Raw genomic sequence first — 22,457 nt, 5'->3', positions numbered from 1 at the left:
TTTAGATCCTGATGGGCAGGTGGCATCTTATATCGCAGCCTTTGTCATCAGTGTATGAATGTGTGTGTGAGTGGGAGAATGTTGACATGTAGTGTACAACACTTTGAGTAACTGGAAGACTAGAAAGGAGCTTTACAAATGCAAGTCCATTTACCATATATAATATACTATTAGCCAGGCGGTGGGTTAGTTCCTTATGGGACCTCCCTTGTCTAGTGTTGACTGCTACTCTACTCTGATCAGCAGCGCCACAAATCCTCGATATGATACAACAGCAAAAACAAATCATATGCTGATCATGCCACAGGTGAGATCACATGTGGCATGATCAGAGGCGGCCTTTATGCGCATCAGTTGTACAAAACAAAAATAAAAATGAAATATATTTGTAAATGTCTGGTGCTGTTCGGTCAGTTTGGTATTTACAAATATGGATAAATATTCGCCTAAGCATTAAAAATTGTCTTAATTGCCTTAATCATTTATTTAGAAGTTTTTTCCAAAGTACAGTTTTAGTGAAATGCCATATTTTGTTGCATATTTAGTAGTGAGAAAAATGGAAACCCTAGGATAATCCCCCCCCCCCCCCCCCCCACACACAGTCAGACTAAGAATTTGAATGTGAATCATGAGGTACGTACTAGAAATCCTAAAACAAGTGGCAGTATGAAGAATTTTGGCAGAGTTGGGTCAGTGTAAGCAAGTGGGACAGCCAACAGCACCTGGAACAGCCCCAACAGGATGGTCATCACCTACACAGACACAGAGTTTTGGCATTACACATTATCGAATAATCATCTTTAGGAAGTTAGACTTCAAATTCATGTTAAGGTGACTCCACCCAAACTGAGTGGTAGTGGTGTCCTGATCTCACCGCAGCGGCTTCATGGTCAAACCAGGCAAAGAGACGACGTAACCCGGGTTCAACTGCTGCCACCACACCGTCAGAGGACATGTTACTGCAAAACAGGAAACGTTAGTCAGATACAACAAGGGAACTGATTTGAAGTGAAGAATTTGAAGTTTTTTCCACAAATCCACTTCTATTATAATCAAACCAAGTGCTACCACCCTCGATTACAGTCCATATTTACAAATAAACAATACAATGTTGCATTGCATGTACAATGTCAACTTTCATTCTGCTACCACCAGCCAACTGAAAGTTGCTGAACACGGAACAAATTCCATTTAGTCCAGTACTGTACTTCGGTAAAAATGGAGGTACTTGTACTTTATTTTTATTTGAGTTTTTTCATGCCGAATTCTACTTCTACTCTATTACATTTCAAAGGTTAATATTGTTCGTATTACTACACTACAATTATCTGACAGATTTAGTTACTTGTTATTTTACAAATCAAGATTTTTAAATCCAAAACATATAAATATGATGTCTTTATATATGAAACTACTGATCCTGCTGCAAGTGGTCAGGAATGTACTGCCAGTACTCCCCCTGACTTCATTATCATTATTAAATGGTAAATGGACTGTACTTGTATTGCACCTTTCTAGTCTCTTGACCACTCAAAGCGCTTTAATAACACTACATGTCATCATTCACCCATTCATACACTGATGGCAGGGGGTACTAAGCAAGGTGCAACCTGCCCATCATACATCAATGGCACAGTCTTCGGGTGCAATTTGGGGTTAAGTGTCTTTCCTAAGGACTGGAGGAGCCGGGGATCGAACCCCCCATCTTCAGATTGAGGAATGACTTGTGCTACATTCTGAGCCGCAGTAGCTGTTATTAGTAGCAGTAGTAGCATTGGTGGCGACAAAGGTAGGATAAGTATTAGTAAATGGATATCAATCTTTTTTTAGATTAGCTTTTCTAGGAGTCTGACATATGTTTTGTAGTACATAATACAACCCCACTTCAAAACACCTGAACTATCACTGCAGGACTTTTACTTGTAACAGAGTCATTTTACAGTGTGGTATTAGTGCTTACAGTTAAATACAGGATCTGAATACTTCCTCCACCACTGGTGGACTTTAAGACTCCCTCAATCCTCATACCAAAACTCTCCTGATCCCATCTTCAAAAATAGATGGGTAACAAACTTGCATTTAGAAGGGACCAGGTAATAAATTACACTTTAAATACTTTGTTAACTGCCAGTTAATATGAAATCATTACACCATAGATAGATACAATAAAATGGTTCATTAAAATAAGTCGAACTGCAGAAAGGAAATCTTTCCAAGGCAAACATTTTCGTTTGAGAATAATGTTTAGAACTGCATACCATAATCCATTTAGAAAGAAATTTATTTATTTAATTTATTAAAATTATTAAATTTTTTTAAATTTAATTTCCATTTAGAAAGAGGAGAGCAGACTGTAGAATAAAAGAAAAGACATGAACAAACCCAAAGAGCAACAAAGACAGACCACATGATCATGAGACACACCACTAGAAAGGGGAAAGGACAGTGGGAAGCCAATGAAACTCGGAAGCATGTGTGTGGTATTTGTGCAAGTGTATTCATGTGTGTTTCTATGTGTGCTTATCTGTTTGGACAGGAAGAAAGGATTTGCAAAATAAAGAGCAAAATGAGGTAGTGAAAGTGGGGGGGAAAGGGAACAGAGAGAGAGTGTGAGTCTGTTAGTTCATCAAAACCACATGTCGCAATCCTCTTAGGAAAGACAGGAATGCTGTTGGATGAGAAGCAGATGTGGTGAGAGAAAGAGGAGAGAAGGAGGAGGAAGAGGAGGAAGGGAGGGTAAGAAAAGAGTGGGGTCTGAGAATAAGAGGATGGAGGGAAGGAGAGGTTAATAATAAAATTAGTTGACAAGGCCCACCAGAAGTGGGAGGAACATTTTGTAAATTAGTTGTCTAGAAACATTTGTCACTGGGTTCATTAGCACCGACCACCGGTTGGTCAACGGAGGCCCCATTGCAATTTAAAGGATTAATAGGGTTCTAGCACTATCGAGTTTTGAGTCTGTTTGTTTGTTATAAGGGCCCGAGTGGCACTGAAAGTGCAAGGAACCTATTGTTTTTATAGTTATTCTGTTTCGCAATTACATTTTCAAGGGGCTGGGGATGCTTGACAAGTTACAAAAATTGGCACACGCTTCAGAACTTGAAAAAATTGCAATGTTTTGCAATGATTGGGCTCAGGCGTGGCCAGTGGACTCTATATCGCCCCCAAATGCACACCAGGGTGAGGATAACGTTCCGTTGAAATTTGGTGCGTTAATTTCCATTTTACAAACACATTTGAGGACTTTAGGATACACATAAACTTTGCAACCAAATTCAAACTAGTAGCCATAACTGGGCGTGAGCATGGCACGTCGGCTTTATAGTGTTCCCTAATCATTTTTGGCCTTCAAACCCATTTTTCACACCCTTGGTGTACTCGAAAATGTACAAAACTGGTGAAAACATCAAAAACAGTGGACATTATGAGCATGTAGAGTGATTAAGTTGAGGTCTGTCTAGCGGGCTCCATAGCGCCCCCTAACATGTGGAAGGCCTTAGTTGGATAGTCATCCGACTAATGTGACGCTTAATTGCTGAGGAATAGTCGATACCTTGATCGATGATGTCATAGTGTTGTGTAAGATTTCTATGTTAATCGGGAGAAGAAAGTTTTTGTTCACAAATCAATAATAAAGTGTTAACAAGATTCAAGTTTTTCTTTGTCCGTTTATTCTCTTGAAAGAGGGAAGAGAATACCACAGCTACGTATTGAGACTGTGGCAAAGCTTCGACTAAGTACAAGATTCAACATCATTTTATACATACAGCGGTCCACTCCTCAGATAAATCATACATAAAGGAGTACAGGTCTTTTGACCTAGGCTGTCTTGATCTGCTCATTATCTAGTTTCTGCCAGATGCGTTCAACTGGGAATCAGTTACGGTTTCAAGGTAAGATGAAACTTTCAACTACAAGTTCCTCATTACTGCATAGTTTTAACCACACGTAAGTTTCGGGTTCACAACACACGACACATAGATCAAATGCATATTTTACCATTACATTAGGTCATGTGACAATACGCCATTTTGGGCACTTAACAGGTGTGGAGTTTTTCAGAAAAAAATGGTGAGGTCATTGTTGTCATCTTCAATGTCAAAAATCTAATTTCTTTACTTGCCTTATAAGAAGTCAGCCATTTTGGATTTTGTGTTTATTTTCATTTCACCTCCTAAACACTTTTAGCATTGAAACACATTTTTGCCTTTGGTATTCTGGAAAACTCAAAACTTGGAGCACACCTCAAAGCCTGTGAACATTCAGCAGGCTCCATAGCTCCCCCTAATATGTCCCTTAGTTTGGTCCAAAATTTGGTACTGACAATTCTCTCATGATTTTGGATATATATTATTTTGCCCCACTCAACCAGGAGTCAGCCATTTAGATTTGTATGCATTTTTGGTATTGTATGCAAACTATTTTGAACTCCTTTTGAACAAGTTTATCAGATTTGTTTTAAATTTGTTTGGTATAATCCCCCTTCCAACTTCCTGTTGGTGTGACTCGAATATACAGTACATTGTCCAATCTGCCCCAAATCTTTCATGCTTCATTAAGAGTCCAGGCCTGAACACATCTATGTACATGCCGAATATTGACTCACAGTCCTGCCCCGCACACTTTAGCCCCCTTTAGAACAGTTTGTTGTTTGTTGATGTTGAGGCGTCCTTGCACTCAGCAGAGAGTACCCATTTATGATTGGCGTTATCCCTGCCCCATAAACATTTGACCCCCCTTTCTTTCATAATTGATGAACCGTTTGTTGCAGTATATTGTGAGAGGCATACTTGCACTCAGCAGAGAGATCCTCTTTCATTAGTGACGGTTGGCCCAACCCCCTACAAATTAGCCCCGCCAACTTGTATAACTCATGAGCTGTTTGTCGCAGACTCTTCTGTGAGGCATCATTGCACTATATCTCAGGCCTGTGAGGTAAAAACCGGGTATAAACAGGTACAGGTGTAGATGGTGCATATAGATATAGGCAGGGTAATAACAAGTATAAACAGGGTTCATACGGGTATAAAAATGGTAGTTACAGGACAGGACAGAGGGCAAACAAGTACAGACAGGGTACAGACAGAGGGGGAATACAGGTATTGACCAAGTGGATACGGGTACAGACAGGACAGACGGGTATAAACAGGGTACCGATAGGATACAGAGAGGGCGCATAAAGGTTCTAAAAGGTGTATACACGCTGGACAAGTAAAATTTGGCACTTTAACCTCACAGCTCACAGTCAATAGGTACGTTTCCATTCACCTGTTTGTGGAAATTCCAAAAATTATTGCAACATAAAGTTTTTACGCTTGGCTGAAATGGAAAAGACAAAAATATTGGACAAAGTGCATTGGAAAACAGACTTTGTCGTGGTACTGGCATTAATTTAGTCTGTTTCCTGTTTTATTTTGAGGTTCTGTGCCTCATGTGTCCTGTGTTTGACTGAGTTTCCCTCCTTTTTTCTGCATGTCACCTGTGTTTAATAAGCCTAGTCAGCCTTTCTCTATTCCCATCATTTCTACCACCAATCAGCTTTCAGCCTGCCCTCGTGTCTCCCCACCTGTGTCTGGTGTCATTCGCTTCTTATGAATTACTAGTCCTGTCTTTTCACTGTTGGTTGTCGGGTTGTTGTTACATGGAGTTTTGTTGAGTGTTACCTGCCTACTGTCTCCGTGTTTGCTTCCTTTCCCTGCTACCTAAAATCATAACATAGATGAGACGATTGTCTTCGAATTTACTTCAAACTGCAGTGTTAACTAAAAACACTGCTGATCAGAACGGGCGAATGCTTGGCCTGTAGTGTTGCTACTTGCAGCTTTCTCGGGAAATGCCAATTAAAACAACTTCACACTCAACACTGTGTTTCCTTGGGTCCTGAGCAATACACCTGTCATGACATAGTTACCTCACACAGAGGATCGAACACGTGAAACTGGCCTACAATCTGGTCCACGGGGAAATAATCACCAATAGCCCCACACAGCTTCAGATTTATAATGTTGTTTAGATCTGAAAAGGGTTGAATTGTATCACTATGGTACGTCAGTGTACCCCAAAATAACTTGCAAAATACACTCTACGCACTTAATAACAAATGCGGCACTGCAGTTCAAGAAATGAACCAATGTGACTTCAACATGTGCCCCCAAACATCCCCCCCCCCCCCCGTCCCCGTCCCCGTCCCCGTCCCACCCCGATTTACTGTGTGACCCCAGAAGGTTTCCGTAGGTTACTTACCTCGACTAAATGTTTTACAAGTGCAGCTTTGCCTGAGATGTCCTTCTATGTCCCACCGAGGAAAACAGTTCTTCTGATGGACATATAACGGAAAAGACTCACGACAACAAAATTACTTCTGGAATGCACGAAACCATTAGACGAAGCGTAGGAGGAGCTCCGCTGAATTCTCATCCAAGGACGGAGAACACAACACATTCTCTCTCTCTCTCGCTCTCTCTCTCTCTCTCTCTCTCTCTCTCTCTCTCTCTCTCTCTCTCGTCCGTTTTACAAACGTATTCCCGTACTTACCCCCTTGCACAGAAGAGAAGGCAGGGAGTGGTCGGAAGAAAGAAAAGAGGACAGACTTATTAATAATTTATCCCGAGAGGAAAAAAAAGGTAGGAATGAGATATTTTGTGCATTCTAATAACTAGACAGACCTAAATGCGTTTTGTCCCCGTTAAAGTGAGAGGGCATTGGTGTTTACACGATGCGTAAAGTCTAATTTAATATGTAGAATGAATTTCTGATTAAGGAGATGGTCCGTCGATAAACTTTGTAGGAGCACAGGCGCACAATACCGTTTCCCAAAAACACCATAGGCTTCAACAGCCCAAGTCATGTGAGCTGTCAAGATTACGCAATACTCTCTCATCAATTTGTGCGAAATCTTGTGTGCGTAAACGCTCAGTGGTGTTACGCACACCACCTATTAAATCACTGCACTATGGCAGCAGCAGCAGTAGTGCGTAAAGCTCTGACTGACAATCATTTGCAGTGACAGTCGGTTTTGATTGTTATACACTGTAGTAATGTGGGGATTGATCCATCTGGGGGAATCAGTCTTCATCATATCCAAAGGCGGCGAAAAGCAGAAACAGAAAAAAGAGATGATTTCTGTCGTCATGAAATGGGCTTTGCTTTTGTGAGTGGCAGTTTAAAAGCAGCAAAACAACGCGAATCTAGTGATGCAACAATATATAGCATGTGCCATGTTGCAAAACAGTTAAAAAAAATAGAGCTGTCAGAAGTCTGAAGGGTGCCTGAAAATGTGAACCAGTCTTAACGGACCACACCGATGAATAGCCATGATGTGTAGACCACATGGCTGTTGCCTTATGGGCTCAAACATGCACAATTACAGGTATGATTCATATATCTTTCCAATTTAATTTAATATTGATTTTTTCCAATTAAATCTGAATTGAGTTTCTGTGAAGATGTTCCAGTTGGAGATTTGTTCAGACACGTTTTCATGTCTTCATGTAGACAACTAAGTTCCTGCAAAATTATTTTTAAAAGATATTTGGCCACAAAGTCAAACTTTGTTGAAACATATTGTTAGTCCCACTCACTACTATACACTAAACACTGAAACCTATTGGTCATGAAGGTCAATTTCAATATTCTGTGAATATTTTAGTAATTGTTGTTACTACTTCATAATTACAATCCAATCAGCAGTTTTCATTGATTAATGACGTAAAAAGAAAGAACGCTTATAACAATGTGTATTTCACTTCATTTGTTGTTGTTTTTGCAACACAACATTCAGCTCTGTTGGGTTTTTGCACGACTTGAAACTAGATCAGATTGTAAAGAAGTGGGCTTTGCTGTCCTCTGCAGGCGATGTCGGTATCAGTCTCCAGAGATCTGACGGTGCAGGTGTCGGAGGATAGAAATGTTGTGAAGCTGATTGACAGACAGCAAGCTCTGCGCAATGCCATCCAGAGAGGAGAGCCCAAATGTCTGGGGGTGAGTGCAGATCTCTCTCTCTCTCTCTCTCTCTCTCTCTCTCTCTCTCTCTCTCTCTGTGTGAGTGCAGGTACGTTGGCACACAGAAACCACACAGAACTGTAGAGTGATGAGTGGAAGTTTTAAGTATGGACCAAGATTTGCTGGTGTAAAAGAAAAGTCCAACATTCTTGAATACACTTGTGATACACTTGTTAGCTGTCGTGGACACGTGATAAGAGCATCAAGATCACTGTTGCATCTCTACCCGCTGTAGAGAGAGGTCCAGGATGTGTTTAGCCTAGCTTAGCACAAAGACTGGAGGCAGGGGCAAACTGCTAGCCTAGCTCACTCAACAGCACACCAGAAAGATTTCTTGTGAACAAACAGCAAAAATGACATTGTCAGTTTTACTAACCAAAACATGTGTGTATCCTTGAGCTTTAACATTTGACAAGTCATTTTTTTCAAAAAGTATTTTCAGTCCTGCATTGATCACCTATATTTACTGGCTTGCAGTCTTCTTCTTCCCTATCTTCATTGACACATTGAAGCACGTCTTGGTGTGTTACAGCCACCTGTAGATCAGTGGAATAGTGTGAAACATGATTTATATGTGTGCACTGCATGTGTGTCCTTGTGCGTGTGCACGTGATAAACAAAACAGGTAACCACTCAGACAAACTTAGACTTTTTTCGCACGGAAGACCGCTGTACTTGTTCCAAAAGAACAAAATGTCAACGTTTACTAAAAAGTAAACGTTGACATTTTGTCAGGTGACTTGTCAGCGTCATGAGTCACTTTTATTCTGTCCACAAAGGACATGAGCTGATGCGTGATTGTGACGAGGAAAGGTTTTTCCGTGGACCTCCAACTTATCTGTTATCTGGATGGGTGGAGAAAATTGAGGAGCTTTGAGGATGTTGGTTCCCCTCACGGGAGTATTAAAGATCCAAACGTTTCTATGTCTCGATTTCAGCTCATGTCCGTGCGACTTTCCTTGCAGAGAGTATAACCAAGGCTTTCCTCACTCACCTTCTCCACTGCTTCTTTGCTGTGTTTTGGCAAGGCCATGGCTTATCCTATGAAACAGTCACGCTAAATAGTTAGCCAACTGGATCCTGGATCACTGGTGTCACTAAGTTGGTGTGTGTGTGTGTGTGTGTGTGTGCCAGGTGAGTCAGGTGATGCTGGGACTGATGGTCATGTCCTACTCCATTCCTCTGCACTTCACTGTCCTAACTGAAGTGGTGAACCTTGGAGTTCCTTGGTGGAGCGGCTTAACGGTGAGTCTGTGTGTGTGTGTTCTGCTTTTTCATCTAATTTTATTCAGATTTCAGATTTTGATCATATGTTCTTAAAATAAAATAAAACCCATAACACGACCTAGGAAAAGCACAGGAACCTTAATATTGTGACGTAATGTTCGTCTGTGCTGACTTCCATGTCCGCGTGTGTGTGTGTGTGTGTGTGTGTGTGTGTGTGTGTGTGTGTGTGTGTGTGTGTGTGTGTGTGTGTGTGTGTGCGTGCTCTTAGTTCATCACAGCGGGAGTGGTGGCTATCGTCTTGGACAAACACTGCACCATGAAGATTGTGAGTCTATAGACAACACACACACATACAGTAGATGGTGTGTGTAATGCATGGTTCAATACAAACACACTGTCTTTTACAGAGACCCCCTCCACCTCTCTGATATTGCTGTGCTGAGAGTATCCAGAGTGGGTCCAGGGACATATTCCCAAGGGGGAATATTGATAATTCCAACACCTAAAAGCAACATTTTTGTGCATGTGACCTCCAGTGACAAAATCAAATGACTTTACTTTGTTACATCAAACAAAAACTAACAATATTTTTAATCAGCTGCAACTATGACTGCTACTGTCCCATAGCAGCAGGCTAAGTAGCAGTAGGCAGCATCATACTCTATGAGCTAAGGGGCTGTTGGGGAAAGGAATACAATCTTTTTTCTTTTTTTTGTTGTTAAAAAAATGGTTATTTGGTGATTTCTGGTATATTTTAGTTATGTAACTAAGTAAATTGTTTGTGTTCAAACAAGCATGTATCACCTATAAGCAGAGCTGGCGAAATGAGTCCAGTCTGATTACTGATCAGATACACGAGAGGCCATCTGGCCTCCTCACTGAGTATCCCAGCTCTGTCGCTGCTACAATACTTGTACTACCGCAGCTGCTCATATAACTACCACCATGTTCTTTACTGCCCCCTCTAATTTTTAAAGAGATGAAATGTTGTGGCTGTTTTTCAGCTGCGGGTGTGTTTGATGGCGAGCGGGGTGTCCATCGTGCTGTCAGTGGTGGCTGTGATCATCTACTCTGTGGACATCAACAGGAATCCGGAGTTGCCCTGCATCAAGACGTCATACGGCAACTGTAACGAGGAACACTACGCCACGGTTGGTTCCTGCTTCATTTCATATTACCATGCTTCCATGCTTCCATGCCAACAACATACCTTAAGACTTGAAATACTTCAATGTAAAGTGTTAAGATACCATTAGCCTTTATTGATCCCCAGAGGGCAGATTCAGGTGTAAGCAGCACAAAGACAGAATAAGTACAATAAATATAGAAGTAAAAACAAATGTACAAATAAAATAATAATAATACAACTAGTATAAGAGTAGAAACTATACAAAAATGAGCAAGCGTAATAAAAGACAAATTTGCAAAGTAGTGACAAGTTAAAGTGACAAGTTACACGATTAAGCGGCATTAAACAGTGTACACCACAATAATATGTAGTAATGATACTTAGTTTTGTTTGTCTTGATTTATCAAATTGAAATATACAAGTATATGATGTAGTAAAACAGTACAGCAAAACATGGTAAAGTATGATAAAGTATAGTATATCGTTATTATTATTTCATTTCACAACCTTGTTGTACAATGACTTGTATAGTACAGAATGAGGTATAAAATACAGTATAATGAAATAGTAGTAATAATGATGATAATAATATAGAATACAGCATGACATAATAAAGTATAGTGCAGCAATATAACAGAATATCAAATGTGATATGGTTTAGTATGGTATAGTATATAATAAAATAATATGATTATAATGAGAGCTGCATGTCGTGGGACACCGTTTGAGGCATCGGACGCGGCATTAGAACACGCTTACATCCATTATGTTCTATATCAAGTGCAGAACACACAATGTCAATTTCATGTAAATGGGACGATGTTTGTCACATTGGGTTGAAGAGTTTGAAAAAAGTATTCTTTTGATTATGGTAAACAAAACACTGTACAATGGTTCAACCAGACTGGAAAAAGGAAAGGGAAGAAAGAAACATAGAAACCTTTGAGCAACAGTTCAATTATAATATCAGAAATCACCAGTCATTGGTGAAAGAAATTGAGGCTTTATATCCATCAGCAAGGAAGCACAGTCCTCTACTGGAAATATGAGTATGTGATAGACATCATTCTGTTTCATGAGGAAACAGATTGTTTGCCTTGCCAGGTTAACGCTGTTTCAGACAAACTCAAAATGGTAGCTATTATGCACCATAAAGGCCTTGTTATTATGCTCACCAACATTTAGATGGATCTAGTTAATTAGCTAGAAGTAGTTAATAATAATATGGACCCTGTTTACCAGTCAGTGCTTGGGTCTCCTGCTGCTGCTCTCTCTGGCTGAGTACTATGGAGTGGAATTAGTCAAAAAAATCGTCACAAATGTGTATTACATGATCTACAAACAAACAAATAAGATTTACTAATGTGTTCAACGATTTGTGCATAACAAATTCATCATGTTCCAGTCTACACACAAACACCAAGCAATTTAAAGATGCACGCATCACAATCTGAATGAATATTGATATTTTACATGCAGATTTTTAACTTCAACTTCACAGATCTGTTCATGTTCACCTTCGAAAAGCTTCACGAAAAATAGTTTTTTTTAAACTTAACACCACAGGTTTTAAATAACTCTGTGGAGTGTAAATATTATTGTCAGTATATAGTGTTGATAATTCCGTCTTCTGTGATCACGTATTAACTCTGATTGAGTCAAATTCCAATGGCTATTAACACGGCATTGAGCTATTAAATGTTAACGTGCATGTGTTAAGTGTTGATGTTACCACACTATTGTGTTGATAATTTACTCTCTTGCAGTGAACAAAAGGGCTCTGATAGAGTACATTTCAAACACAGTCTGAGCCACACTGTGTGGTGTAAGGGGTGCCAGGATAGCTTTATCTATGAGTGGAATACAATTACCTGTACTGTGACAGACAATTGATGAGTTGACAAAAATTTGAAATTGTGAATCAATAATAATCCTCCCTGACACCCTGCTGTCGTTCCTAATGAGACACAAATGAATGTGGGTGCTGTGTGTCCTTTGTAACAGATGCTGAGCAGAGGACTGAAGTCGTCCCTCCTTGTCTTCACCCTGGCCCAGACAGCCATCTCTGCTATTGTCTGCTTCCTTCTCTTCAGGCAGAAACACAACTTTGGACAGTATGCTGTAAGACTCCAACACTTTCTCTTAATTAAGACTTGATTGATCTACTCGCAGAACATCCAAATCACATCACAACTGTTTCAGTGCTCATGTACAGCCGGGGGGAGGGGGGGGGGGGGGATAAGGGGAATAAGCCATGAATAACTCTCTCCAGGTCAGTGACGTTTTAGAGAGGCTTCTAAACTGGTACAAACAGGACTGGATAAACCTTTGTACTTGGTTTTCAAAATTCAGATCAAAAATAACTTCATTAATAAATTCTGGCAGAAGTCTTGGTATAGTTGTCAGGAAGTACAAGGCATTCGACAATTAATATCAGCAAGCGGTCTGTTGGCTGACCAAAGAATCAGCATGGTTGACAGGAAGATATAATTGTGTATAATTTGCATCAAAGTGAAAGAATTTGTTGTCTCTACTAATTATGTGATCAAGGGGAAGCACGCAAAGGGACAAAACAATAGTCCCACCCTCAAACCTTGAGGTACACCACAAGAAAGCATTGTAGACGAGGAAATGGAGCTTCGTTTAACAGAAAAATGCCTGTCAGGACTTGAACCACTCGTGCCAAGCCGCTAATTCCAACATCATTAGCGGTGTTGGGCAACAGCGGTGCCAGAGCCGGCCCAAAGCATGAATGAACGAAGTGGCTGTTTAGATTCCCGTGGCAAACAGAGGGCCCAAAAGAGCATCTGAAATATCCTACAAGAGAGCTTGTAGAGATACTAACAATGAATACTGTGGATTAAAAGTAATCTTTTCTATTTAGGAAATGTTTATTTTTCTCATAATTTGTACCAAATAATAAGTTAAATCAATGTAATTTTTAGAATTTAACAGACATTACTTCTTTCCAAACCTGCATCACCCATTGAAAATGAATAAAGTTTCCACCAATATTAGCCTTGACTTATAATACAACCTATTCAGCCACTGGAGATGTGTCCCAGTTCAGAGACCACCTAGTCCAAAGTCCACATTTAAAGACTGATTTCAGTACCACATGAGTGGACATGGCTGCTTTGTGCTATGCGAAGAAGAGAGGGAGCGCTAACATGAATGCTGACTCTCTCCTTCTGTGCTTTACAGACTCTCACTCAAGCTGCTCCATCAACCCCCACATCATTCTCACCCACCGACCTGAACTGATCAATCGTTGGACCACTAGTCTTTGAGGTGATGGATCACTTCCCATCAAGACCTCTTTCACAAAGGTGACTGATCACCTTGTTGTATGTGTATTGATTTTGTCTATCTGCTTGTATCTATGGTTTATCCACAGCGCTACCTGAAATACCACCAACTGAGGAGCATTTGCTTTGTTAGTGTCTGCCGAGAGCCGATTATTATATTATTTGTACACTTAAGCCAAATAATTCAAAACTTCAATGAACAACAGAGTTGCAGTCAAATGTATTGTAATGGCAGAAATAATACCTCTTAAACACTGGCATAATGGTTCAAATATGACACATTTACAAATGTATTAAAGGAGACAGAGAAAAGATGGAAAAAGAAATTCTGACACGTGAATCGACAGAGAGATTTTTTTTACCCCTATGGTAAAACTATCATAAGACATTGGTACGGCCATTCAGTGAAAATGTATGCTGATAATGGTAGCAAACTTTCTGGGTGGTGCAGGATGCAAAGTGCAGCCATGTGTGCAGAAAGTAGAGGACATGTTTGTGGCCGTAGGGCGCAGATGGAGACAGAGCGGGATCAGGAACATTCTGTCATTTACACAATATTACTGATTGCATATCTATTCTCCTTCCTTATGGCACACCACTGTCACCACGTGAAATGTACATTAAACGTTGCATCAACATGTGTGTAATCAAGGTGACTGAAGTGATTTTAGGTTCAAAACACCTGAGTTTGAACAGGTCAGATTCAGGTGTGTTTAACCTTTCCAGGGTCAACCTACCAGAGTGTTTCACTGGTCAAGACTTTTGTGTAACTCACATGAGATCAGGGCCAGAGGGCAGACTGGAGACGAAAAAAGTGGAAGGTTTTATGGTCTGCTGAGATAGCATTTTTACCTTTTAGACCGACATAATCAACATTTTTTGTGTAATCAAAGTACCACTCTCACAGTGAAGCCCATAGTGGCGGACTCATACTGAGGAGATGCTTCACTGCAACACACCTTTTGAGGGTAAATGACACTCTGGAGGAAAACCTCATGTCGATGTAGTCTGTAGTAAAGCTGCCGCTTTGTGGGGAATATACAGTGTTTACCATCAAGTCAGTGAGCACAATAAATAGCCAAAGTACATATAAAATAAAAACAAATAAAAAATCAATTCCTAGGTTCACTTTCTTACTTTTCCAGTGCTTTTTTATTACATGGTTTTGAGCTTATGGAGTTTGTTCAGGTTGACATGGAAGCTCTGAGCTTTGAGTTGGGATTGGATTTTTCCAAGCAATGTTAGTATCCTGGATTAACCACTTCAGAGTCCAGACCTTCATCCAGTCTAGAATCTGTGGACATAAAAAAAGGATGTTCACTCACAGTCATGATGAGGAAAACACACTGCATGTGAGGAAGAAAAAAAAACTTGCTACAGGTGAGGAAGAGACCTCATTGCATCCGAGGAGAAACCTCCACTGCAGGTGAGGCAGGAATGTCATTGCATGTGAGGATGAAAGGTTGAGAAACCTGACAGCAGGTGAGGAGGTAGCCTGACTTCTCACTTCACTAGCAATGCTGCACTTTGTTCCGAGAGCCCTCTGACTTCCAATGTGTTTCTTCATTTGAAAATGGTTTCATGGTGTTGTTGCAGTCTTCAGCTTTTCCTCACTTTTGGAATAGATGTGTGTATTTTACAAAGTATACATTATCATAAGGACTGTTTTGGGTTTTTGTAGACTATTTACAGTGTTATAAAATACAAGTTCCTTCATTTTGTACTAACTCTTTTATATATTTTTGTTAATTTTATGCAAATAAAATTGTATGTACATATATATGAATTAAACCTGTAGTCCACTGAGAGACATTTTTTGAAACACGTGTGTGTGTGTGTGTGTGAGACAGAAAAAGTATTTATATACAGTATATATATATATATATATATATATATATATATAAGACAGCTGTTGGGATAAAACAGGCTTTCAAATGCACACTCCGATAGCAGGAAAACGACAAAACAAAAATGCTGCCGGGATTCAAAAACAGCTCTGTTTTCTGTTTCCAAGTAATACGGGAAAAGAGTAAACATCGCCAATTTCAACAATATACCTGCAGTCTTGCTGAGTTGGAGGAAAGATGTTGTTTGGTTTTGGAATATATTTTATAATGCAGAAAATAGCGATCATGGAAAACAAATGTTCTTCCAGTTTGACTGATTTCTGCCGAAATATTATAAAGATTGGGCAAAATTGCAAGTTCTCAAAAAAAAAAAAAATGCAAGGAATTGTTGAATATGTGTTACAATCTTTCATGAGACTGTTGTCTTTGTTCGAGTATCTTTTATTTATTATCTAGTAGAAACCAAGGTTTGTAAGGTTGAAGAATAAATGAGGAAAGACTGACACCATCCTGGGATGTGCTGTGAAGCAGCCTGTGACTGGAAGAGTGTGTGAAATGCCACATTGTGCCACACAATCACAAAACCTTCTGGGTTCTGCCTCATCATCCTTCTTTCTGCACCAGCATGGCACAAGTCTTTCATAGAGTTCATTGAGGGATGTGGGAAATTGCAGTTTAATTGACAGTTGTGTGTTATCTTTTAGTGTGTTATGGTTTTGAACATAAATTCACTGTAGTTCAATTCAATTTAATTTATTTTGTACAGCCCAACATCACAAATCACAAATTTGCCTCAGAGGGCTTTACAATCTGTCCCAGGACTCTCACATCAGTACAGAAAAAACTCCCCCAATAAACCCTTCAACAGGGAGAACAAAGGGAAGCAACCTGAGGGAGAGCAACAGAGGAGGATCCTTCTATCAGGATGGACAGAAGTATGATAGATGCCATGTGTACCGAATGAACAACATAACAGAGTGACACATTCAATGACAGAAATGATTCATATAGTGATAGTAATAAGCAGAATAAGGATGGAAAAATGACGACTACTAGTAGTAACAGCAGCAGTGGATATAGTAGAATAATTGTAATAAAAGCAGTAATGGTATCAGTAATAGAAATAGTAATGTCACTAATAATAATAATGGTAATAGCAGTAGGTCAGCAGGGCCATGGCAGGAGGAAGGACCAGGGTCCAGATATAACCATGATCCATGGAAACCTGTGAGGAGAGAAAGCACAAAGACTCCGGGGAAGAAGCAAAGTTAGTAATGAGCATTAATGGGACATGAGTTCATACAGAAGGAGAGAGAGAAGAGGAGAGAGGAGCTCATCCTAGGAAGTCCCCCGGCAGTCTAGAAGTATAGTATAGTATAATTCAACTTTATTTTCAGACACTTGAGTCCATATTTTTAAAAAAAAGAGTATAGTAACAGTATGTAAACGTACACAATGCAGTGTATACATCCAGAGTTTCTGTGGTGGGTTGAGTTTGAGTGAGAAAACAGTTCATTAACTGCAGGAGGTCGGACTTTCTCACCAGCACTTAAACATATCACGATATAGATATGAGTGAAAATACTAGGAAATGTTACTGCTTTCTGATCCGACGGCTGTGTGTCTCATTTCAGACTTATGAAGACTTAAATAAAGAAAGTAAAGCCGTCATGGAAACCTGTAGCACACTCAGCCCAGTGGGTGGCAGACATCTTTTCTTTTCTTTTTTTTATCCCCATACGTCTTTCCACATCCTGTTCAGCCTCCCCGTCGCTGTTTACCTGTAGATGTAGTCACTTTTTTTATCGCTCATAACTTTGTTTTTTTTAACTTGAAGATTGTTACTTTTTGGTCGGTTAGCTACTTTCAGTATGTTTGACCCTTCGACTCAAAGAGCTCTCGGCGGGCTGTGTGTTCTTAGCGCCTTGTTGCTGTCTGTGTCCGGGGAGAAAGTGTTCGAGAGTCGCTCCGGCATGACCCACGACCTCTGGGCGGCCCTAGCTGAGCTGGCCGGGGAGGGAAGGACTTACCTGGGCAGTCTGGCCGGGGAACAGACGGTGCTTTCGGTACAGAAGGTGAGAGGTGCAAAGAACTCAGTCGGTCAAAAGAGTGCAACAGTTTGCGGCTTATTGGAGAAGGCTAGTATGCAACGTTATGGATTTGCATATATTTTCATGTCTGACATAGGGGACTTACATATTTAAATATATCCACACAGCAAAGACAGAGAGAGACCTGCACCTAGAAAACCGAAGAGGAATAACATGTTATGGACATTGGACTGGACGAGAACTCTGAGCTGTCCGAACAACACACTAACAAACAACGGGGAAGCTAAGGGAATATGTCCATTCTCTCTATTAACGCGCTTTATTTACACACGTAGCCCTAGCTAGGACCTGTACTAACGCATACTAACACATGGGCTGCAGAGGTCTCGTGAGGGGAAAGTTCTCTGTCACGTGTGATGCAACATTGGTCAGGAAAACGGGAAGCGTTACATACTGGTTCCATTCTTCTTTTACTGGCAGTGACTTTAAAGCAGGCCGATCCCACTGTCATACACATGTCTCGTTATTAGTGGGTAACGGACTGCAAATAATGACACAGTTTAACGTTAACCATCACAGTGTGAGATAAAGTTGTACTGAGGAACGTTATCCACCAATATTCAGTAAAATATGCGATCAGGACATGATGTATGATTTATGATTCTCTGATCTCTGATAATGTTACACTGTAAACAACCAATCCGTGTACTGACAGTTCTGTTCGGTTACATGATGCGTTCAAGCTCTGTTCAGTGAAAATTAGTATTGGGTGAAGGTAAATTCTAACGTTATCATGATGTGTTCACATGTGTTGGTGAGAAACTCCGTTTAACGTTGGTGAGGATAGTTGATGGTTTACAGACTTCAGAGCAGTTGAAATGATCTTTGGGACGGTCACAAAATAAATAGTCTAATGAGTTGTATGATTTGTTACACCACTACTCATCATGCACCACCTTCAGTTTCTCTATGTACCTCTCCTCCAGGCTTTCTCTCAGGTCCTAGGTGCCGTGGCAGGAAGTTTCTCCGCGGGCCTGAACGTGCTCTTACAGTACGTCTCACACTTCCTGGAGGCTGCTGGTTTCCAAGGTGAACATCACCCCCCCCCCCCCCCCCCACACACACACTCTCACACACACACACACACACACACACACACCCCATGTCTCTACTGATCTTCACAAAGACACCCGCTCCAACCATATCATTATTATTTCCTGTAATGCTGCAGACTGATGATGACACGAGGACAGTCTTAAATGATGAGTCCAGTTTCACTACACCGAAAACAGACAATTCCTCATTCAATTATTTATTCATGTGCAATATCAATCCAATGTATCCACTGCAATATTAACAACCATTCAGTCCGATTATATCATATTTTAGTTTTTAACGTTTTTTACTTATTTATTATACCACTAATGTGTGATTACGTATTTATTATGCTTGTTTTGATCTTGTTTTTCTACCTATGTCTCTTGCTTGTTCGTATCCACTATGCTGCTGTAATCCTGCAAATTCCCCCACTGACTAATAAAGGATTACCTTAATTTACCTTACCTTAACTTACCTTACCTTAACTTACCAAAAGAGTCGGACGGGTCAGAAACACAAGCAGTCAGGTGATCAGACAGATGAGAAACAAAACAGGTTTCGTCCATCTCATTTAGAAGAAACCTGTAGTTTTGATCATTTACAAAAACAAAACAATTTTAAACTGAAAGTTTAAGTGTTGGCGTTCAACTTTGAAAATGATATTAATGTATTCAAACTATAAATAAGTGTAGGAAAAGTTTTATGGGGTTAAATATAACTTTGAGGACTGTGATTTGAAGATTTGAAACTGTAAAATAATAAACTCTCAATCTGAAAACATCAAACTTTTATAAGACTTTGTTGCAGTGGTAAATGGACTTGTACTTGGGGCTACCACGCCCATCAGGACTATCTAACATTCACACACCGTAGGCACAGCTACGGAGATGAAGCTGTGCTCCCAGATCGCCCAGCAATCGACTTTTGACTATGAAGGACGTGGGTTTAGTTAAACAGCATGCAACAGACTGACTCATTGAAATGAATAGGAATACTGTGCTCTTCATAATGATTTTAATTAAATTACAATGTCTTTGTAATCCACAATGAATCAGAACGTGACATTATTCGACATCGCAGCGCATTACTAAACTCTTCTCTTTGCTCTTGGTCTTCCTGTTTGCCTCAGGTGGTTTCCCCATCAGCGAAGTGACCCCAGAGGGGCTGATCTTTGTGACCCAGTGGGTCCTCGCGGCTCTCATTGGCTACTGGCTGATCTCCCTGGTCTTCAGATTGGTTGCCTCCACTCTGAGGCGGGCTCTGTGGCTGCTTAAAGTGGGCCTGGCTCTGGTCGGTTTTGGACTCATCCTGAGCGACCGCAGCGTGGGCAACGACACCATGGCCATCCGATTGGGCGTGCTTGTGTGCGTCTGCGTGCTACTGGGTGTCGGGACTTTGAGGAACTCCAACGCGGCTGATAAAACGGTTCAGCTGGGGGAGCAGGTGGCGATGCTGGAGAGACGGCTGAGAGAGATGGAGAGGCGGAGGAGGACGGAGGAGTGACGGAGGAGGGACGGAGGGAAGTCAAATGTCCGTCTGTTGTCTCCGCTGTCATCCTTCCTGATGCCACCAGCACCGCTGACCTTTAAGGGCTTCTGGAACTTCAATTCAGAAACATTTCTACAGTTTGGATGTTTTCGATAACGTGTTTGAAAAGTAATCTATTACTCATGATTTGTTACTATCTGATATGAATACTTAAGTCATTCCTGGAAACAGTGATTTGAGTTTCTTCCTTTTTAAAAAGGCAACTTGTTCCGAAGAATGTGCCAAAGTGTGAAGGAAAAAGCTTTTACGTCCAATGTTCTGACCGTCTTCACGTTGCATTAAAGAAACATTTTGGGAAATATTTGTCTTTGCTTTATTTTTGAAAGTTGGATGAGAAGCTTGATGCTGTCGCATGAACATGATATCAATCTTCTCCTCTCACTCTCGGAAAGAAAGCCAATAGGCGTGTTTTTCAAAGTTGATTGAAAATTTCCAAACAACTCTTTATTAACTTATAATATGATATATATATATATATATATATATATATATATATATATATATATATATATATATATATGATAATAGTAATGGTATTTACAGTCAGATCAGGTCCATCTTTCTGGCATTTCCCATAATGAGCCATGCTGGTGGGTTATAGCCCAGAGGTCAGAGCCGTGCTCTGATTGGATATGGTAGTAAACTATATGCTTCCGTTGAAGTCATGAAGGCTTTGATTCCCTAATGCTTTGGATCCATTCTGAGGGGAAAGAAAACCACATCAGTTAACTGACATTCCACATGGTCCATGAGCAGTGCTTTATTACAGGGAGTTGTACACTCTATGACATTCAAATTCTTCACCCATCATTTCAAATCTGTCTCAACAAACATAAGTCCTAAGTTTTAAATGCTGCCTGTGCCTTGAATGTTGCTCATTTGCCAGTATGACAGTTATTATTCTAAACATTATTAGTGACCTGAGCGGTTGGGCTGTGTACTGTATGTTTCCTCAGTGATGTAGTTTGTATTTAACACATTCCACCAGCTGACATTGTGAAACTATTGGATAGAAAACACTTTTGTGCTTTGTAAAGCCCTTTAAAGAAATACAAAGCCAAAGACTGTACTTTTACTTTGGAGAGTTTCTGAGATGAATATGTACAGCTGTCAAAAAATGATGGAAAAAAAAATCTCTAACATTTGACAGGTGTGAAGATTGTGATCCTGAGTAGAAGAGTTGTTGTTGACTTGGAGTATGTGCAGAACTGTCGATGATATATTGTACTAACCCCACTTTGTGCTCCCTCACATTCAAGTCACAGAGCGAAGCAACCACTTCACGCCATGCGATGTCTCTCTTGTCCTTATTTTTAGAACAGGTTGTTTTTGGACTAAGGCAGCAACTTATGACCATTTTGATAACCAATTTAACTGTTGGTTATTACTTGCTTGGGATTCGCATAATCATGTATTTCTTTTATTTATTAGGACCCGTGGTTATGACATCCTTTGCCAGGTGGTCTGATTTATTTGATAGGTGTGATTCAATTGCTCCATATACATTTGGCACAACACACACAAAATATATATAAATCTATATATATATATATTTTGTTTTTAATGTGTAGAAAAGTGAGTACGAAACAAGTGCCAGCAAGTAAGACAGGGACAAACGCAAACTGAGCAGAATAACAATAATAATAGGTTTAGACCGAAGAGTATAAAAGTGAGAAACGGAGGTCCAGCAAAATGTCAGATAGATGTGTGTGTGTGTGTGTGTGTGTATCTTATGTGTGATCCGGTTAATGCGTGAGTGAGGGGTACCGATTGAGGGTTAGGTAGTAATATAGGATATATGTCAATCTACACAAATACTGTACATGTACACAAATATTCTTATTAATATACACTCACCGGCCACTTTATTAGGCACACCTGTTCAATTGCTTGTTAACACAAATAGCTACTCAGCCAATCACATGGCAGCAACTCAATGCATTTAGGCATCTAGACTGGTGAAGACGACTTGCTGAAGTTCAAAGTGAGCATCAGAAAGGGGATTTAAGTGACTTTGAACGTGGCATGGTTGTTGGTGCCAGATGGGCTGGTCTGAGTATTTCAAAAACTGCTGATCTACTGGGATTTTCACCCACAACCATCTCTAGGGTTCACAGAGAGTAGTCCTCACCTTTTCATGCAACTCGTGTATTCTTCTTGTGATGGTGCATCTTGAGGCTCATACGTGCCGTCATTCGTTGCGATCCTAAAGGTGCGTTCACACCAAACGCGACGCGAACGCGCCTTG

At 40.3% G+C, this 22,457-nt stretch overlaps 3 protein-coding genes across 4 annotated transcripts in view; 2 read left to right on the top strand and 1 right to left on the bottom strand.

Moving 5' to 3' along the window:
* LOC142949406 (uncharacterized) overlaps window positions 1-6,401 on the bottom strand; it is a 10,195-nt gene extending 3,794 nt beyond the window's left edge. The window contains exons 1-3 of one of the 2 annotated variants that reach the window (XM_076091032.1): window positions 6,244-6,401; window positions 875-959; window positions 642-752 (exon numbers count right to left, since the gene is read on the bottom strand). In XM_076091032.1, the coding sequence (XP_075947147.1) occupies window positions 642-752; window positions 875-955 (192 nt within the window). In that variant the 5' untranslated portion in view covers window positions 956-959; window positions 6,244-6,401. The remainder of the gene's footprint in view (window positions 1-641; window positions 753-874; window positions 960-6,243) is intronic. The other variant, XM_076091031.1, reaches the window with a different exon arrangement.
* Window positions 6,402-6,523: 122 nt separating this feature from the next.
* Window positions 6,524-15,456, top strand: tmem176 (transmembrane protein 176). The gene is made up of 7 exons (XM_076091030.1): window positions 6,524-6,623; window positions 7,852-7,980; window positions 9,136-9,246; window positions 9,497-9,553; window positions 10,233-10,379; window positions 12,362-12,478; window positions 13,562-15,456. The coding sequence occupies exons 2-7, from the start codon at window positions 7,855-7,857 to the stop codon at window positions 13,619-13,621; spliced, it is 618 nt and encodes a 205-aa protein (XP_075947145.1). The 5' UTR covers window positions 6,524-6,623; window positions 7,852-7,854; the 3' UTR covers window positions 13,622-15,456.
* A 1,778-nt stretch (window positions 15,457-17,234) lies between these two features.
* tmem109 (transmembrane protein 109) lies at window positions 17,235-20,508 on the top strand. Its single transcript, XM_076091029.1, has 3 exons — window positions 17,235-17,587; window positions 18,550-18,652; window positions 19,791-20,508. Exons 1-3 carry the CDS (start codon window positions 17,384-17,386, stop codon window positions 20,162-20,164), a joined length of 681 nt encoding a protein of 226 aa, XP_075947144.1. The 5' UTR covers window positions 17,235-17,383; the 3' UTR covers window positions 20,165-20,508.
* The last annotated feature ends 1,949 nt before the right edge of the window (window positions 20,509-22,457 follow it).

This window comes from Anarhichas minor, unplaced genomic scaffold, assembly GCF_050575085.1.
Source record: "Anarhichas minor isolate MPS153535 unplaced genomic scaffold, ASM5057508v1 ptg000014l, whole genome shotgun sequence".
NCBI lineage: Eukaryota > Metazoa > Chordata > Actinopteri > Perciformes > Anarhichadidae > Anarhichas > Anarhichas minor.
Note: the sequence above shows the minus strand (reverse complement) of the source record. Positions and strands in the feature narration are given on the sequence as shown.